The sequence below is a fragment of the Crinia signifera genome, chromosome 7, assembly GCF_055691185.1.
Source record: "Crinia signifera chromosome 7, ASM5569118v1, whole genome shotgun sequence".
Taxonomy (NCBI): Eukaryota; Metazoa; Chordata; class Amphibia; order Anura; family Myobatrachidae; genus Crinia; species Crinia signifera.
The window spans coordinates 85399270-85416919 of NC_139223.1; the positions used below are offsets into that span (position 1 = coordinate 85399270).

The 17650-nt window shown below is 43.1% G+C and overlaps 1 protein-coding gene across 1 annotated transcript in view; it reads left to right on the forward strand.

The window, feature by feature from the left end:
* The window catches only part of C7H16orf89 (chromosome 7 C16orf89 homolog), a 112891-nt gene that overhangs the window by 34360 nt on the left and 60881 nt on the right, over positions 1 to 17650 (forward strand). The window contains exons 4-5 of the mRNA XM_083152018.1: positions 1548 to 1665; positions 15299 to 15437. Of these exons, the coding sequence (XP_083008144.1) occupies positions 1548 to 1665; positions 15299 to 15437 (257 nt within the window). The remainder of the gene's footprint in view (positions 1 to 1547; positions 1666 to 15298; positions 15438 to 17650) is intronic.

Consider the following 17650-nt stretch of genomic DNA (forward strand, 5'->3'; position numbering starts at 1 on the left):
ACAGTAGCTTTTGCACATGAGCAGATGCACTGTACGCGGCCATAATATAATAGCCACCCTGAGTCCAGACTCTAGCTAGCTGTGCAGCATGCCTAGCCCAGGCCCTGTCTCAGAGGAGGAGGTAAGAGACAGCTCAGGGCACAGTGAACATATCGGAGATGGGGGTAGCAGAGAATGGGGAAGGTGAGGGGGGGGGGAGATGTTATTGCTGATATGTGTAAAAAAAATGGAGTTGGTTTTAATTTTTCACTGACTGTGTTTGTAGTCCACGCCCCTTGCTGCCAGGCCACACATGTTTATGTCCCTCCTACCGTGGATTAGAAGTTGTGAGGTATGGGTTGCTGGAGGCCCAAAGCATATGCTTGCAACTGGACCTACGAGTTGCTAGTTCCGCAACTGCCACCCTGCTAGCCTATTTAGATTTGCTCCTTGTTTCTTTTATTTACAATATTGTTTTTCTTCAATTTATTTGTGTCCTTTTCATTGTAAAAAAATTGGTCACCTTGGGCCAGATTCTCTAAGCTTCAAAAGTGATAAAATGGAGAGTGATAAACAGCCAGCCAATCAGCTCCTACCTGCCATGTCACAGACAAAAATGTCAGGCAGGAGCTGATTGGTTGGCTGTTTATCACTCTCCATTTTATCACTTAGAGAATCTGGCCCCTTATATTTAATAATTGTCCTAGAACCTACAGTAGCATGGTTTCTATGTTCTGCACAATCTCTGTATAATGCAAATTGATATCTTATTTATATCTGGCAATGAAATACTTATAAAGGTCATAAAAAAGGAGATTATTAGTTCATAATGAAACATTTGTGCTTCCATTCCAAATATATGCTGTGCATAAATATACATAAACAGCTTAACACATATCTGAACACAAATTAACATAAACTTAGCTTATTATACACCATCGCAGACATAAAAAAGTATTAAATAATGCAAAGTGACGAAAGCTCAGCTTTGAATTTTGCTTGATGGATTTTTCTATAAAATTTCCGGAAAAGAGACCGCAGGAAAATTCTGCATGTGGTACATCTCACAGTCCAAATAAGATTGCACAAAATGAGTACAGATGTAATATTCTATGACTGATCAATTATTCAGCTTGAAAAAAAATGGATGATGTATGAAAAATGGTTTAAACTGTATAACAATGTGTAAAAAACACCAAACAGTATTATTTACTGTTTTCATAATACAAGAAAAACAGAAAAAAAGCTAAACAAAAAAGCAACAAAGACATAAATAAATGGATAATAAAAAAAAACAACACACAACAAAAAATAAAATGCGTAGCTCAATAATTGAGAATGGATTTATTTGAAAGTGAACTCATTAAAAGTACCAGCAGGGTGCACTGTCTGCAATGTTTTAAGTTCTCTTGTCATATATGCCAATTAGACAAGCGTCTGTTATTTCCAGGGTGTACAGTTTTTGTGTTTAGGTAAGGAAATACAGTAAATGTAAAATCATCTACATAGCAAAGTGTTTTATTAATAAATATATAACATTTTATTTTTGTCTTATTTGTCTGTGGAAGGAATAGTGACAGAGAGGCCTGCATTGTGAGTAGTCCCTGCTGGGTGAAGATGAAGCAAATAGGATGCAGTGATTACTCCCTCTCTCACCAACTTCTATATTTTATTATTGGAAAAATGGTAAGTACGACAGGTCTAAAACTTATTAATCATCTATTTAGTATTTTTTCACAATGTAAATGGGATACGGTCGGTTGGTCGACCTAAAGATGGTCGACAGTCATTAGGTCGACACCGTTGGGTCAACATACTGCAAGGTCGACAGGGGTCCATGTCGACATGGGACAATGTCGACACAATCATTAGGTCAACGTGGTCTAGTCGACAGTCAAAAGGTCGACATTGGGGTTTTTCACTGTTTTTTGAACCGACATGGGGTATTTCATGCCCTACCATCCAGTAGGGCGTGGTGGGAGAATAAAATACTCGGCCTGAAGCATGGCGAGCGCAGCAAGCCATGCGGGGGATACGGTGCACTTAATCCTGTGTCCATGTCAACTGTGTCGACATTCGGGTCAAAAACCAGTGAAAAACCCCATTTCGACCTTTTGACTGTTTACCTTGTTCCATGTCGACCTAGACCCCTGTCGACCATCTTTAGGTCAACCCAATGATCCATACCCGTATAAATGGTGGGCCTTTTCTCCAAGGCAGTTCTAGGGCCTGTTGTGAGGACAAGGATACTAGCCAAAGACTAGTTTAGAAATTACCTGGCTCATTTAGAGTTTGAAAATTTACTTGCACCAAAGATAGATAGTCCATCCATATCATTTTGCATGTTGTTGACTGGAGGTTTTCCTGGACAAGTAAATTGGGAATTGACTGGGGCTGAGAAGTACTGTATATCATTCCTCCCAACTGTCCCCCTTATCGCGGGAACGTCCCGTTTTTTTGGGGATGTTCCCGCGTCCCTCCCAAGGCCGGCAGTGTCCTGCGGGGGGGGGGGGGGGGGGCAGCTGGGAGTCCCCCCTGCCATAGCGCACAGCGTCTATTCCGGTAGCCAGAGAGGATGGAGGCATAGCCAGCAGGTCACAGAGCTGCTGGGCATGCCCCCACAGCATCAAAAATGGGGCGTGGCCTCATGGCAGCGCTGCAAGTATAGACCTGCCCCCAAAATTTCGGTGCCCATTTCCAAATTTTTCCCATATCCATTGAGACGGACCACTTACGGTTCCGTCTACAGGATCATCAACATCTCCTGGTGCTTTTGCCTGATCAGCAATCCATTGGGAGCTACTTATGCTACCCTCAGATGATCATCTGCCCACACCTAAGCACAACATGATTATTTGCTTCCCATCATGTCATTGCCCCCTTCTGTTGGGGCCTCCCAACTGCCAAAGCAGCACCAACCTCTTCCCCTTTCCACCCCCACAATGGACTGGCCATTGCATCCTCCCTCACCAGTTACAAAATAAAAACATGTCATAATGATAAAAAAAAGGAATCATCACTGAAATTGGGTTCTGTTGACTATAAGCTTGCCCTGTTTGCGGACAACCTATTTTCTGTGCTGTCCAACTCAACTATTTCCATTCCCAACCTCATGGTTGAGTTTCAGAAATTTGGCTCGCTTTCAAACTTTAAGATTGATCTATCCAAGTCCCTAGCTCTGAATGTGTCTAACCTCCATGGAAGGACTCAAGCAGTATTTTACCTTGCCTGGCACCATACTAGTCTCAAATACCTTGAAGTTTCACTGCATTCTGACCTATCCTGTCTTTTTGATCATTTTAAATGTCTACTTCTCACACTCCGTTCTAAACTTAGAAGTTGGAGGAATAAACTTTTGTTGCTTGGTAGAATTAGCATAGTTAAAAAGAATGTACTGCCTAGGGTTCTATACCTTCTTCAAAAGTTGCCTATACGTGTCCCGAAAATATGGTTCTGTGATCTACATAATGAGGTCAGAGCATTTGTGGGGTAATAAGAGACCACGACATGCAATACTTTTTAGACGGAAATATACGGGTGGACTTCAATTGCCGCATTTTTCAGTTTATTATGACTCTATTATATTGGGTAGGGTGTTGGAGTGGTCATGGACAACTGACATTAAATAATGGGTTCATTTGGAAAATAAGTCCCAACCCACGCCTAACAAACACTACCCTTGGCAATCTAGGGTCCAAGTCATCTCAAACCCTTCTATAGGTCCCACCCTGGCCCATTGGAATAGACTACGGAAACTTTTCTGTGTTTCCTCTCAACCCTTACCCCTTTGTTTGGTAACCCTGATTTCCCTCCAGGAGTTGCTAGCTCCACCTTTGATATATGGAAAAAACATGCGGTACAGCAGTTAGGCCAACTGGAGGATGGGTCTGTGTGCTGCCCTTTCCTGCTTTGCAAGTTAAATGGGATTTACCCTCATCTGAGATTTGGTGATACTTGCAATTAAAGCATTTTTCAAAAGGAAGGCAGCCAACAGACCTTTGACTCTCTTTGAGAATATGTGCCTTACCCCATCGCATCCGGCGAACTTTCTCTCAGGAGGCTATGGTCTCCTAATTGTACATATGTATCCTTCTTTATATAAACATGCTCCTGCTTGGGGAAGTGACATTCATATTGATTTAGTAGATGAGGCCTGGACAAAAATATTTCAGGCTACATTTGCTAGTTCTTCCAGCAACTCTGTGATAGAGACTCAGTTCAAGGTACATTTGTATAGGTATAGATGCCCACTTACTATTGCAAAGATGTTCCCCGGGGTGCCTGACACTTGTTGGTAGTGTAATGAAGAGATAAGCTTCCCTTTATATATATATGGTGGGAATGCCGGCTACTCGGCCCCTTCTGGGATCAAGTGGTGTCTATTACTAAGTCCATAGTTGGTAATGAGGTCCCTTCTGTTCCCTCATTCTGGCTCCTTAATCTGTACCCTGGCCCAATGCAGGCCCCGTTCACTGGCGGTCTGCTTCCCCTCCCATGATAAAAGACTGGTTTGCCAGAATTTATATGTATATTTCGATGGAGGATCTGAGGGTGGCCCCAGAGCATTCACAGCTATGTGGTACCCGTGGTTGGAATTTAAGTCTTCCCGGTTGTATTCAGTTGACACTTAAATGGCAGATTTGCATATCTGCAGAGGCTCCACACACACTCCCTTCCTATACTCCCTTTTCCCACTTTCCTCTCGCTCCTTCCCTTCCGTACGTCTTTGCTTCTGTCAGTTTTTGCTAGTTTAATTTTATTTTTTTCTTAGTCCACTTGTGCGATTTGTTCTGGACAGGATTGTCTGGATTTTGTCAATTTGTTGTGTACAACGCTTCATGATCCACTTCTGTTACCTTGTTTGCTGTCTACATTGCCATATGTTGTATTTTGTATATTTTCTAAAAAATTATATATATATATATATATATATATATATATATATATATATATATATATATATATATATATATATAACCAGTGCTGGTGGCTGCCAATCATAAAATATGTGTACAAACAGAAGCAAATCCTGCAGTTTAACACATAACTGAACCTAAGAATCACATATAAACACAATCTACTTCATTTTATATATATTTGTCTGCATTTTTTGGGGGGTCTAGGGGTGCCCTGGAAAAATTCTGATACTCTAAGGTGCCATTATTCATAAAAGATTGGGAACCCCTGACCTAGGCATTCATTATTTTGGCTAAATGAATATTAACCCCTCTAGATAATAGTACTTAAATCACTATAATATATCTCATATAAAAGGGTTTCAGACCTCATAATTATTTTTCATTGCAATTTAGGCAACTCCAGGAAATTCTCTTTTGATGTTTAAGGCAAACAACTGACGTTTCTATGCAATTTAATGTGTAATCATATTTGTAATCTATTACACTTTATTTTGAACATGTAACACTTACATTTGTTATTAATTAAGAAGACACTAATCTCAGTTGTGGATATGTGCTTATGACACTTCCCCAGAATAAAAGGTAGCGTAATCGCTGAAAAGAATCAGCAGCACCATGCAGTCTGTAATAGCATTGGGACATATGTTCAGAAATCTATGGAGTCTCCATAACATAGAAACGTAGTGCTCACTAGGCTAAATTAAACATGGAAAACCAGCTGCAGATGGCTGATAACAAATTAATTGTTGACAGTTCATCTTGCAGGTTTAAGACTATACCTAGATAGGCAGGGCCATTAATGTTTGCGCTCAATGGTAGTGTACTATGTGATGAATGACTTTCCATGGTTTCATCTTTTGATGACCATTCATTTTATTTGAATGACTAGCCTGTTGGGCCAATCGGAACCTGGGGGTTATGCTCTGTGTCCTAGCCCCTTGGGTAAGGAAAAAAAACTAATTTGGTTATACTTTGACATCAATGGAGGGAAACCATCGGGTTCTCTCCCGTTAATGGCAAAAGTATTCTGCATCTGTCATAAACCATCGATGATGACTATTCCTATTGCTAGATGGTTCCAGCAACAGTTGTAAAATAGATAAACAGTTGATAACATTGCATAAACCAATCAGGGGCACTCAATACCATACTAATTTGAATATACAAATCAGAGGCCCTCGTTTCTAAACTAATTTTCATAAAGTTAACTCAGGTTTCCATAACATAAAATAAAGGAAATGCTTCACAATAAATAGGTTAAATTAAAACAGGTAAAACCAGCTGCAGATAACATAGAAACATAGAATTTGACAGCCGATAAGAACCACTTGGACCATCTAGTCTGGCCCACTACCCTTTCTGTGAAGATATTTTTCCTCAAATTTCCCCTGAATATTCCTCCGTTTAATTTCAGTGCATGTTCTCGTGTTCTGTTGCTCCTCTTCCTGTGAAGAATGTCTTCTTCCTGTACCTTGTTAAAGCCCTTGATATACTATATTTCATGTCCCTCTTTCCCTTTTCTGCTCTAAACTATACATATTAAGATCTTTTAGTTTTTTGGGTACGTTTTGTGATGTAGGCCATGCACCATTTTCTTTGTTCAGTCTCTAATGTATTTATATCCTTCTGGAGATATGGCCTCCAGAACTGAACACAGTACTCTAGATGAGGTCGTACCAATGACCTATACAGTGGCATTATTACTTCTTTCTACTGCTGATTCCTCTCCCTATGCAACCAAGCATCTGACTTGCCTTCTTCATTGGTTTCTTACATTGCCTACTTGCCTCTAAGTCACCTGAATAGTGACACCTAGATCCCTTTCCATTATAGTGCCATTTATACTGTAATTAGTCTTTGGATTTTTGGGACCCAAGTGCATGATTTTGCATTTTTTGGCATTAAACTGTAGTTGTCATGCTCTTGGCCATTCCTTTAATCTACCTAGATCATCAACGATTTGTTTTACCACTCCTGGTGTGTCTACTCTGTTGCATACCTTTGTGTCATCTGCAAAAAGGCACATTTTACCCTTAATTCCATTTACAATGTCTCCAATAAAAATATGAAAAAGAACAGACTGGATTGATTTTGAGAAATGAGTTGTTGAGAGTGCATCTTGCAGGTTTAAGACTATTTATAAATGGTTCCAGTAACAGTTGTAAAATAGAAAAAATGGTTAACATTGCATAAAACAATCAAAGGCCCTAATTTGTTAACTAATTTGCATAAACTTGTTTTTGGTCTCCATAACATAGAAAGATAGTGCTTCACATTAGGTTAAATTAAAGCATGAAATACCTGCTTCAGATGGCTGGTAACAATTAATTGTTGACATTTCATCTTGCAGGTTTAAAACTATAGCTAGCTAGGGATGGGCATAGATAGATGTTTTCCATTGGTGGTAGCATACCATGAGATGGATGACCATCCATGATCTTAATTATTGATGGCCTGATCAGGACATCTGACGATCCTGCAGGTTGACTGGCATGTGCTCCATCTGTAGGTCTCCATAATATAGAAAGGAAGTGATTCATGCTAGGTTCAATTAAAACATGTAGAAACAGCTGCAGATGGCTGGAGCCCCCCCTTGTGGGCTCGCTCCGCTCGCCACATAGCGGGTGTCGTGGACACCCACAGTGGGAGAAACTGTTGGGATTCCGGCATCGGGATTTTGAACGCCGGGATTCCGACCACCGGGAAACAGACCACATCCCAGTGAGTCATATATAGAGGAGTGGCATGTTCATAGCATGAGAGAGAGTTATTCTGCCAATATACCTATGTGATCAGATTTGATGCAGCATGTTATGGTGCAAAAAGTGCCCCCTTTCAGCTCTCAATGTCATATGCCATCTTGCAATGACACAACGGGTGCTGGAAGAGGGTGGGCAAAGGGTGGCGTAGTAGCATAGTGTTATGCAACAGCGCTAGCAGGCGGTGGGGGTCAGTGCAGCGGCAGAATTTCAGTCACTCGGCAGCCCTTTGATTGGCTGAGAGAGCTCAGTTAATCAGAGGGCTGCCCAGTGTTTAAACAATTCTGCTGCCACTGCTGACCCCCACCACTCACTAGCGCTACTTCACAGTGCTAAAGTACCCAGACGGACACTGGCAGTGATCCCTCCAGCCCCCTCTCCCAAAACCAGATGCAACCAAAAGTGTTCCCTCTGCCACATACCCGTGGATTGCATTTGAGTGATCGCATGTGATTATAAATCACATGCGATTGCTCCTGCAATTCGATAGATGTTATGTGCAGCACATACTATCTATCGAAGCGACAATAGACGGTGGGCCTGCGCATAGCGTCAATGGTCCCTAAAATTTTCATACAATCATTTGATTTATCGAACAGATGTAGTCGAAATCCAATGATTGCATGCAATATCTCACAAGTGTATGGGCTAGAATAGAGAGGGAGAGAGAAGTAAAGTTAGCCTTAGGCAGAAGTGGAGAAGCAGTGATGGATAAGTGAAAAGAGAGCAGGGGGATAATTCCTCATACTATACACCACACATTCTACCTTACTTCTCCTTCAGTCCCCAGTCTATCCTCAGTTAGTTTTTCCCAGCAACTATGGACAATGTCTCAACAATAACCTTCCCTCGACCTTTTCTGTGCCTGACTACAGTTTAACTTTTACCCTGGCCCTCTCTCCTCTGGGACATTCTTATAAATTTAAAGCAAATGCTTACTTCCCGATCCTGTAGAAGCCTTCTCTTCTCTTTACCCATTTGCCCTCTTACTACTGTCTTACTCTCCTTCCTGAATTTTTAATGTGGATTTTCTTGCAAAGTCTTGGAAAAATAAATAGTCAACCCTCTCCCTGGTTAAATTACATCCAATTCACAGGCCCGCCAAAAGGGGGAAAGTGGGTACTAATTACCCCAACAGGGTGGTCAAGGTCTACCGAAACCAATCCCTTGCGACCTTAATGTGGACCACCTTCCAAGATGTGGTGTCTCCAGTGTTACAAGGGGAGCAGCACAGTGTAAGTGCAGAACCGGAGGCCGAACCAGGACGGTCCTCCACCTGGTGGAGAGGGCTCCAGATCGGAGATGACAACACACGGCCAGACAAGAAGGAAGGAACTTTGGATGTGGTACAAGAACACACCGTCACCTTTAGCAAGCACCTGACTGATATAGGTATCGTGGAAGACATCCATCACTGCTTCCCGACGGGAGCCCACCCCATAAAAGAGCGCCACCGACCAGTAGCCCCAGGCCCTCTACCAACCGTTCAGACAAATGTTGGAGGAGATGAAGTCGAGTGGAGTTATCCGGGAAAGCCACAGCCCGTGGGCGGCACCGATGGTATTGGTCCGCAAGAAGGATGGGCAGCTACGCTTCTGCGTCGACTATCAGAAACTCAACAGCATTACACACCAAGATGCCTACCCTTTCCCCCTCATAGAGGAGTCCCTTGCAGCCCTCAAGGCGGCCAAGTACTTCTCGACCCTGGACCTGACCAGTGGATACTTAGGGTAGCAGAAAAAGACGGCTTTCGTGACACCAATGGGCCTCTACGAGTTCAATCGAATGCAATTTGGCCTATGCAATGCCCCAGCAACCTTCCAGTGGGTTATGGAGCATTGCCTCGGCCACATGAACTTCGAAATCGTGTTGCTATATCTGGATGACATCATAATCTTCTCTGAATCCTATGCAGATCATCTCCAACACTTACATAAGGTCTTCCAGCAGCTAGTGACGTACGGACTCAAGCTGAAATCTGAGAAGTGTCACATCTTGAAACCGGAGGTTAAGTACTTGGGCCATGTCGTAAACGCTGAAGAGGTTGCCACCAACCCAGAGAAGATCAGAGCCGTGTTGGAGTGGCCCATACCCCACACGGTGAAGGATGTCCAGTGTTTTCTTGGATTCGTGGGTTAATACAGGCGGTTCATGCAGGGTTTCACCCCTGTCAGAATTGCTACATGGTATCCCATAAGAAGAATATCATAAGAAGACCCCAGTCGAGTGGACAGAGGCCCGACAGACAGCCTTCGATAGCCTTAAGAGGGCTTTGACCACCGCCCCACTCCTGGCATACCAAGATTACAGCCTTTCTTTTCGACTGTATACAGATGCCAGCAAGGATTGGGCGATATCCTCTCCCAAAGGCAAGGGGGCCAAGAAAGGGTCATCGCCTATGCCAGCAGCAGTCACAGGCCCACAGAGAGGAATGACGCCAATTACAGTGCCTTCAAACTGGAGTTCTTGGCGCTGGTGTCGGCGGTGACTGAAAAATTTCGAAACTACCTGGCGGTCACCCCGTTTGTGGCCGTCACAGACTGTAATCCACTGGCACATCAAGCGACCTCCTGACTAGGCACGCTAGAGCAGAGATGGGCATCACATCTGGCTAACTACAATTACCAGATCAAATACCGTAGCAGCAGCAGCAACACTAACGCCGACACCCTGCTGCGCCTGCCGGCCCCAGAAGAAGAAGAGGTAGACCCAAGGAAGGTGTTGGAATTACCTCCTTTGCTCGCCAGCCCATCGGCAACCGGGCAGCATCAGCTGAACACCACAGCTGCCGGGCTGGTGGGCGACCAAGAAGAGATGGATTGGGCTACATGACATCTGTGGACTCGCAGGAGACTGTCCTGAACTTAGAGAGAGAAGGCACCCGCAGAACTCCTACAACTCTGGCGACAGAGAGATTGACTCAACTTACAGGGGGGGGACTGCTATATCGTAATTTCATCAACCCCAAGACACACTATACCGAAAAACAGCTCATTATACCCCGACCAGCCAGAGATGACGTCCTACGGGCTTATCACAATAGGTTTGGACACTTTGGGGTCCAGAGGACCGAAGCGATCCTGCGCAGTCGGTTCTACTGGCACAACTTGAGGAGAGACGTAGAAGACTGGTGCAATGGCTGCCTGGAGAAAAGGTGCCCATTCACCCGATCGTCAGTTGCCAACCATTGGAACTTGTGGTTCTCGACCATGTCAAGATGGAGCCCAGCTTAATGGGGTACACTTAGGCACTAACCATCGTAGATCATTTCACCAAGTTTGCAGTTGCCCTGCCGGTGCGTGTCCGCAGAAATCTTCTGGCGGGCCTTCATTAGGCCATATGGGTTCCCCCACAACATCCTTACAGACCAGGGTCCGTCATTCGAGTCCCAACTCTTCCAAGAACAATGCAAACTTTATGGATGCAGAGTTGCACATGACCTCGTATCACCCACAGGGGAATGGCCTGTGCGAACGGATGAACCGGACCTTGATCAATATGTTGAGAGCGCTCCCACCAGACCAACGAAGCAACTGGCCAGCCCTGTTGGCTGAAGTGACTTTCATGTACAATAATACTCACCAAACATCGACCGGCTACTCTCCATACTATCTCCTGTTTGGCAGATGGGGAAAGTTGCCTGCAGACTTGCAGATCCTCTTACCCGACCTTGGGCACATTCCCCAGGCCCCTTGGTACAAGAACATCGGTCCAGATTGAGATAAGTAAGCAAACTGGTGAGGCAGAGGATGGAGGAGGCCCAGGGCCGACAGAAGCAGAACTATGACCAAGATGCTTTTGCTCGCCCCCTGACAAAAGGGAGTTTGGTGTTGAAGAGAAACAATCGCCCACGGAGTAAATTGGATCCTAAATGGGAGGCCAGCCCTTATATGGTCACCAAGAGCCCAACCTCAGCAATATAATTCTATTGGATCAGAGAACCAGATGGAACTCGATTGTACTGGGTGCACCACAACCAGCTCAAAACGTACCCTCTGCAAGGCCCGATTCAGGAAGAACCAAGGATTAAGGGGAACAGCAGACAAGAGACCGCTACCGATTCACGGACAAGGATGTCCAACGACCCAATCGAACTCTTGTTGAGCGTAGGGTGGCCCATGTCATTCGCCCCAGCCGAGCCAACTCCTGGGCTCGGAGAAGAACATCAACCGCTACTGGTGCCAGAAGAAATGGTTCCAGTTTCAACAGTGAGAAGATCATCCAGAAGCATGAGGGGAATGTTACCAGCTCGTTACCAGTGTCGAAATGTTGTTGTCTTGTGAAATGTTATACAAATGTTAAAATCGGTTGGTTTGAGTTGTTGTTTAATGTAACCATGTTTGCTTGCAGCTGCCGCAAATGTATGAGGACACACACCCAAAAAAGTGGGGAGTGGGGGTGTAATGCCGGAGAGGAGATCGACGGCTAGCAGCATGTGGCAGCGGAGTGGAGGACAGTCCCGGAGACGGAGCAGTGAATGTCAGCTCCAGTCCCGACGTGTGGCCACATCCCTCCCAGCAGCAGCTCCCGTGAATGGCGGTTTCCGGTGCCTGCATCACCCCAGCAGCAAGACCCTGCATCCAGCTTCAGAGGATGGCAGCTCTGGGGTCACATGGATTGGAGCACCCCAGCCGGGTCACGTGAGTCGGCCAGTGCGGCCATACACAACTGCGGTACCATAGTCTGCACCAGAGGGGATAATGGTACCCCACTCACCTACAGCCAACCCCTGGCCATCCGTTTGAGGCCCTCTTCTCCTCCTTACACGACCCCCATTACATCTCAGTAATGAGAGGTAGCAAGGAAAAGGCTTCCCCACGTGGAGGGACAGTGAACCCTTTCATCCATATATAGGCTATACAGCCCCACAATGCCATCTGGTTGCAATAGTCAGGAGCACCGTCTGGACAGTAATTCCCTGGAGAACATTCCTGTTTAGTCCCCATCCTCCAGAGACTTCACGTTATAGGTCCCCGAGGAGACCCAGAACAGTATTTGTTTGAGACCCCTTTGCCACACCTTCTATGAACAGGGCCCCACTTGGGACGTAAGCTTCAGTCCTCTCAGGAACTTGCCCCACGCCGCCTAGCACCCTAGGATTTCAAAATTTTTTACCCATATTCCCCCTCTAAAGCTTGTGCACAGGTCGGGCCACAGGGTCCGTGGGCTCCAGGACATTGAATAGCAGATGTATGGTTATATCAGTTAATCTCACTAGCGTTACCGGTAACCGTTAGGGCTGTTCTAAATACATGCCTGTGTATTGATGTGCGTATTATAGGGAACAATTGACTGTCGGTAAAGTGTTTACTCTACCTGTAGTGGTAGAATACCCAAACTTGGTGACCGTGTGGCAATGCACCTAGCACTGCCTTGTCATTATACTTTGGGGCAGGGAGTTAAGTAGCACTGTCACCAACCATCCCCATCCCCAACCATCCCCTGCGAAGAAAGGACCCTAGCGACCCTGGCTGGGATACTACACTTGCAAGGGTTTTTATGCAAATGGCAGAGGGTACACAAGACAATCAGACTGGTAAGCATGACTTTGGCTTCCCTTCATGTGCGAGATACAGTAAGCATATTAGAGCTGGACTGATTTATTTTACTAAAAAGGGTTCAGTGGAGATTGTGGTATCTGTCCGTCTGGCCAGCGTGCTGATGTTAGCTTACATGTCAGTTACATATTTATATGTAACTAGCTAAGCCCACTAGAAGCAAAAGTTTTGAAAGCTAGTCTACCTTGAGATTGCCTATGTGTTTCTGTATGTGTGAAAGAGAATGAGATGTAGTTTCACTTGCTGCCAGCAGATGGCAGTGTTTCAGTTACACACGGACACTAGACATATACAGTATATATAAGATAAATGTCATTGGCACCTACTCTCCTAAACATACATAAACACACACAAGAATTGTGTGTACCCCATCACTTTTACATACCATATATATATATATATATATATATATATATATATATATATAGGTACTTATGTATTATCTGGGCTTCCATGTTAAATGCACCCCATTTTTTCATACCCCTACTATCCAACTACGCATGGAGTTGATTTTATATAGTGTGGCGAGCGCAGCGAGCCACCGTGCCCGAAGCGTGGCGAGCGCAGCGAGCCCCGCGAGGGGACGTGGTCTCATAAGAAAAATGGGAGCCCAGATATTACATAAGTACCTATATATATATATATAAAATCACTTATACATATATTTAGTATTGTTATGCCCTTCCACCATGTAAGATGATAATTGAGGAAAGAATGAGACTCTAAGATCTGATTGTTATTTTAAGAAAACCATTTTAAAATTACAATATATTTATTTTACTATAAGCAAGTTTGCTGATATTGCTGGTGTATATGTAGCAGATTTTTCTTTATGTTTAAATAAGTTTATGTTGTTAATGTCAAGTCAGAAATATATTTATTTGGTTTTAGCTAAATATATAGTGTGACTTACTTATCTGTCATCATTTATTTTGGTTTGTGACAAGTGACAGCACTCATGTTTGTATGTATAGTGCTATATGTTGGCTTTAGATTAGTTTTTCCCATTAGAGGAAGTGTTCCTTCCTATTGGCATAATGGCAGTTAAACAGAATTGGGCACTTGTGCTCCACTTTGCTTGTACAGAAAAAAAAATTCAGGTTGGATCGCACTATGCGCAATAGTGGGGCACTGTACAGGTGCAGGATTCGTTCTGTGATCATCAAGTAAAACAGCAAACCCCTCTGCCTGATTGACAGGCAGAAGCAGCTGGCATTTCTGTAAATTTGGGGTGTGTCTTACCCGCTTTCCAAGAATGGCTGTGCCAAGGACAGCGCTGCGAGGTTCAGTTTCCTTGGCCTTACAAGTCGAGCTGTGACAGGCAGCCTGCTTATAGGGCCTACATTCATACCAATATTAAGGGATTTTCCAAGCAACTACTTAATTTGGCAAAGTTGCTTAGAAAATGCCTCTACATCTGTGTGTGTATAGGGGCAATAGCGACAGCAATGCGTGTCGCTGTCCGAGATTGATGGCAGTGTCCATCAATCTCGATGGTCACCAGTGTTCTCCATTGGAGAACACTGGTGCTGTCAGCTCGCTCTGTGCGTGGGCTGTCATTGCTGTGTGCTGAGCGACAGCGGCACAGCAGCACTGCCCAACCTAGCATAGCTAGTTCGCCCTACACACATCGCTACAACCATAAGGTTAGACTTACACAGGTTAGACTTACACAGGCTGCAGTCACATTGTTCAGGCATTCCAGTCCATGCACTGGAAAACACCAACATCACCAAGAATGAAGAAAGCATGTCAAACACATTCAAATTCAAACCATGTTATTTGTTTCCTTTGATATCAATAGAGTTATCCTAGTAGAATGAGATCAATAGTGAATCAACACTATTAGAATCTTTGAGGGAAAGAATCAATAGAAAGAGTCCGGAGTTGTAAAGGGAGCCCCCAATGTGCATGTTGCAAACTTAACAGCCCTCCATGATTATTAAATAGATATGTTCCATTCATGAGATGTCAAAATATTTTACATATTACAGTCAGATATACTGTATATTGGTCACATAGTAATCTGAAACGACATTTTTTTATGCATGTTAATTAAATACATTTTTTTTCTATTTGACAGAAAAAATGCAGAAATGATCTATTTATAAAAGAAGGCAGTAACTACATGAATTTATATTGTGCAAATATGATGAAAATCAACCATGAAATTGAACAAAATGGATATCCCTTTCATCAGCAAGATATTTTCATGGAAAATAGTAAGAGATGTTAAATGACAGACTGTATCACTGACATACACCACATTACTTTTCTAACCATCAAAATTCAAAATCCATTAGATTACTAGACAATTGTATGTGTATGTATATATATATATATATATATATATATATATATATATATAGTTCGGTAGAATGACCGCACTCGCACTTGTAAAATGGAGTATCAATCGGGTGCGCATAGAAGGTACAGAGTTAAGTCCGTGCCATCAAATGTAGAAGAATTCTCCCAGCTGGTAATGTGCACTCGCCACAATATCGAAGAGACTTGCTCTGATAAAATTCAAGGTAGTCTTTATTTCATATGGAGATATCCACAGCTTATGCCAAAATATTAGAGCCCCGACGTTTCGGTCCTACATCTGGACCTTTATCAAGGAGCCTGAAATTTACATAACATAAAGCACATCACTAACATGTGAATGCATAATGTGTTCTAAATATAGAGCACAAACAAATAAGGGGGACATAAAATTAAAGACATGTACTTACACAGGCAGAAGTGGTCAAAAGTATACATCAGCACAACGATAGCAGATCAGCATGGTGCAGGAACGCCAACCATGTCTGAGAACTGCCCAGAACACATTATGCATTCACATGTTAGTGATGTGCTTTATGTTATGTAAATTTCAGGCTCCTTGATAAAGGTCCAGATGTAGGACCGAAACGTCGGGGCTCTAATATTTTGGCATAAGCTGTGGATATCTCCATATGAAATAAAGGCTACCTTGAATTTTATTAGAGCAAGTCTCTTCGATATTGTGGCGAGTTCACATTCCCAGCTGGGAGAATTCTTATATATATATATATATATATATATATATATATATATATATATATTTTTTTTTTATATATTTTTATACATGACACATACCAAAAGTCACCTAATAAACAGTTCCATGAAAAGTTATAATAGGCGCTTATTCATTTGATTACTTTCAATAAAGACAATGAGGTGAGGCATGATTGCATGGTTGCGGCTGTGGATTGTACGGGTGCATGCGAACATGCGCTCATATGAATAAACCAGCTTTATTATATATATATATATATATATATATATATATATAGATAGAAGAAAAGGTTTTTGACTGAATTGCGCTGGGTTGTGTGTGCAGCACCACCAAAATTCCTCCTGTTAGTGAGGAACGGTGTAGTAATCAGGAAAGTGGGGGGTGATTGGGGTGCGCTACCTAGTATAGAAACTGTACCTCCCAATATAACATTACAATTTCAAAATAGAATACACATTTCTGAAATAGTGTTCTTGTATTTGAGGATGTTCCCATTGAATAGGCTCAGTCCATCTCTGGGTAAATAGTTCTTTTATTGGTGAAGAAACCCGACGCGTTTCGTCTCTAAGACTTCATCAGGGGTAAGAACCAATGGGTGAGTATATTTTGTGTGGCTGGTCCTATTTGAAGTTTCTGCTGATCACAGCACCAAGTCCTTCTCGATGGGGCTCAATTAAATGGAAGTTTCTGAGTTGAGAGTCTAGTGTAGGTTCTTACTAGGAACAATATCGCACTCAGCCGTATTCATATTCATCGAGAAGGACTTGGTGCTGTGATCAGCAGAAACTTCAAATAGGACCAGCCACACAAAATCTACTCACCCATTGGTTCTTACCCCTGATGAAGTCTTAGAGACGAAACGCGTCGGGTTTCTTTACCAATAAAAGAACTATTTACCCAGAGATGGACTGAGCCTATTCATTGGGAACATCCTCAAATACAAGAACACTATTTCAGAAATGTGTATTCTGTTTTGAAATTGTAATGTTATATTGGGAGGTACAGTTTCTATACTAGGTAGCGCACCCCAATCACCCCCCACTTTCCTGATATATATATATATATATATATACAGAAAACAGGTGTTGGTCAGAGCCCTGATCAGTAATTAATACCAGCTGAACAAGTCCTTAGTGTTAACACTAAAGGTAAGTATCACCAAAGTCCAAATGAATAGGGACTGCAGCTCCTCCTCTCGCGCATGCACGGATACCCTGGGTCCAATGGGCATAAATTGATCTAGAACAAGGAAAGCAGAAGTGGTGCATTAAAACGACTTTTTAATATCGGATCCAACAAACACTGATCCACAATAAAAGCAATTGATCGTACCGAAAAGACAATCTCTGTGGGCTAGTTACTACATGGCATTAACATATACCACACAGGAAAAAT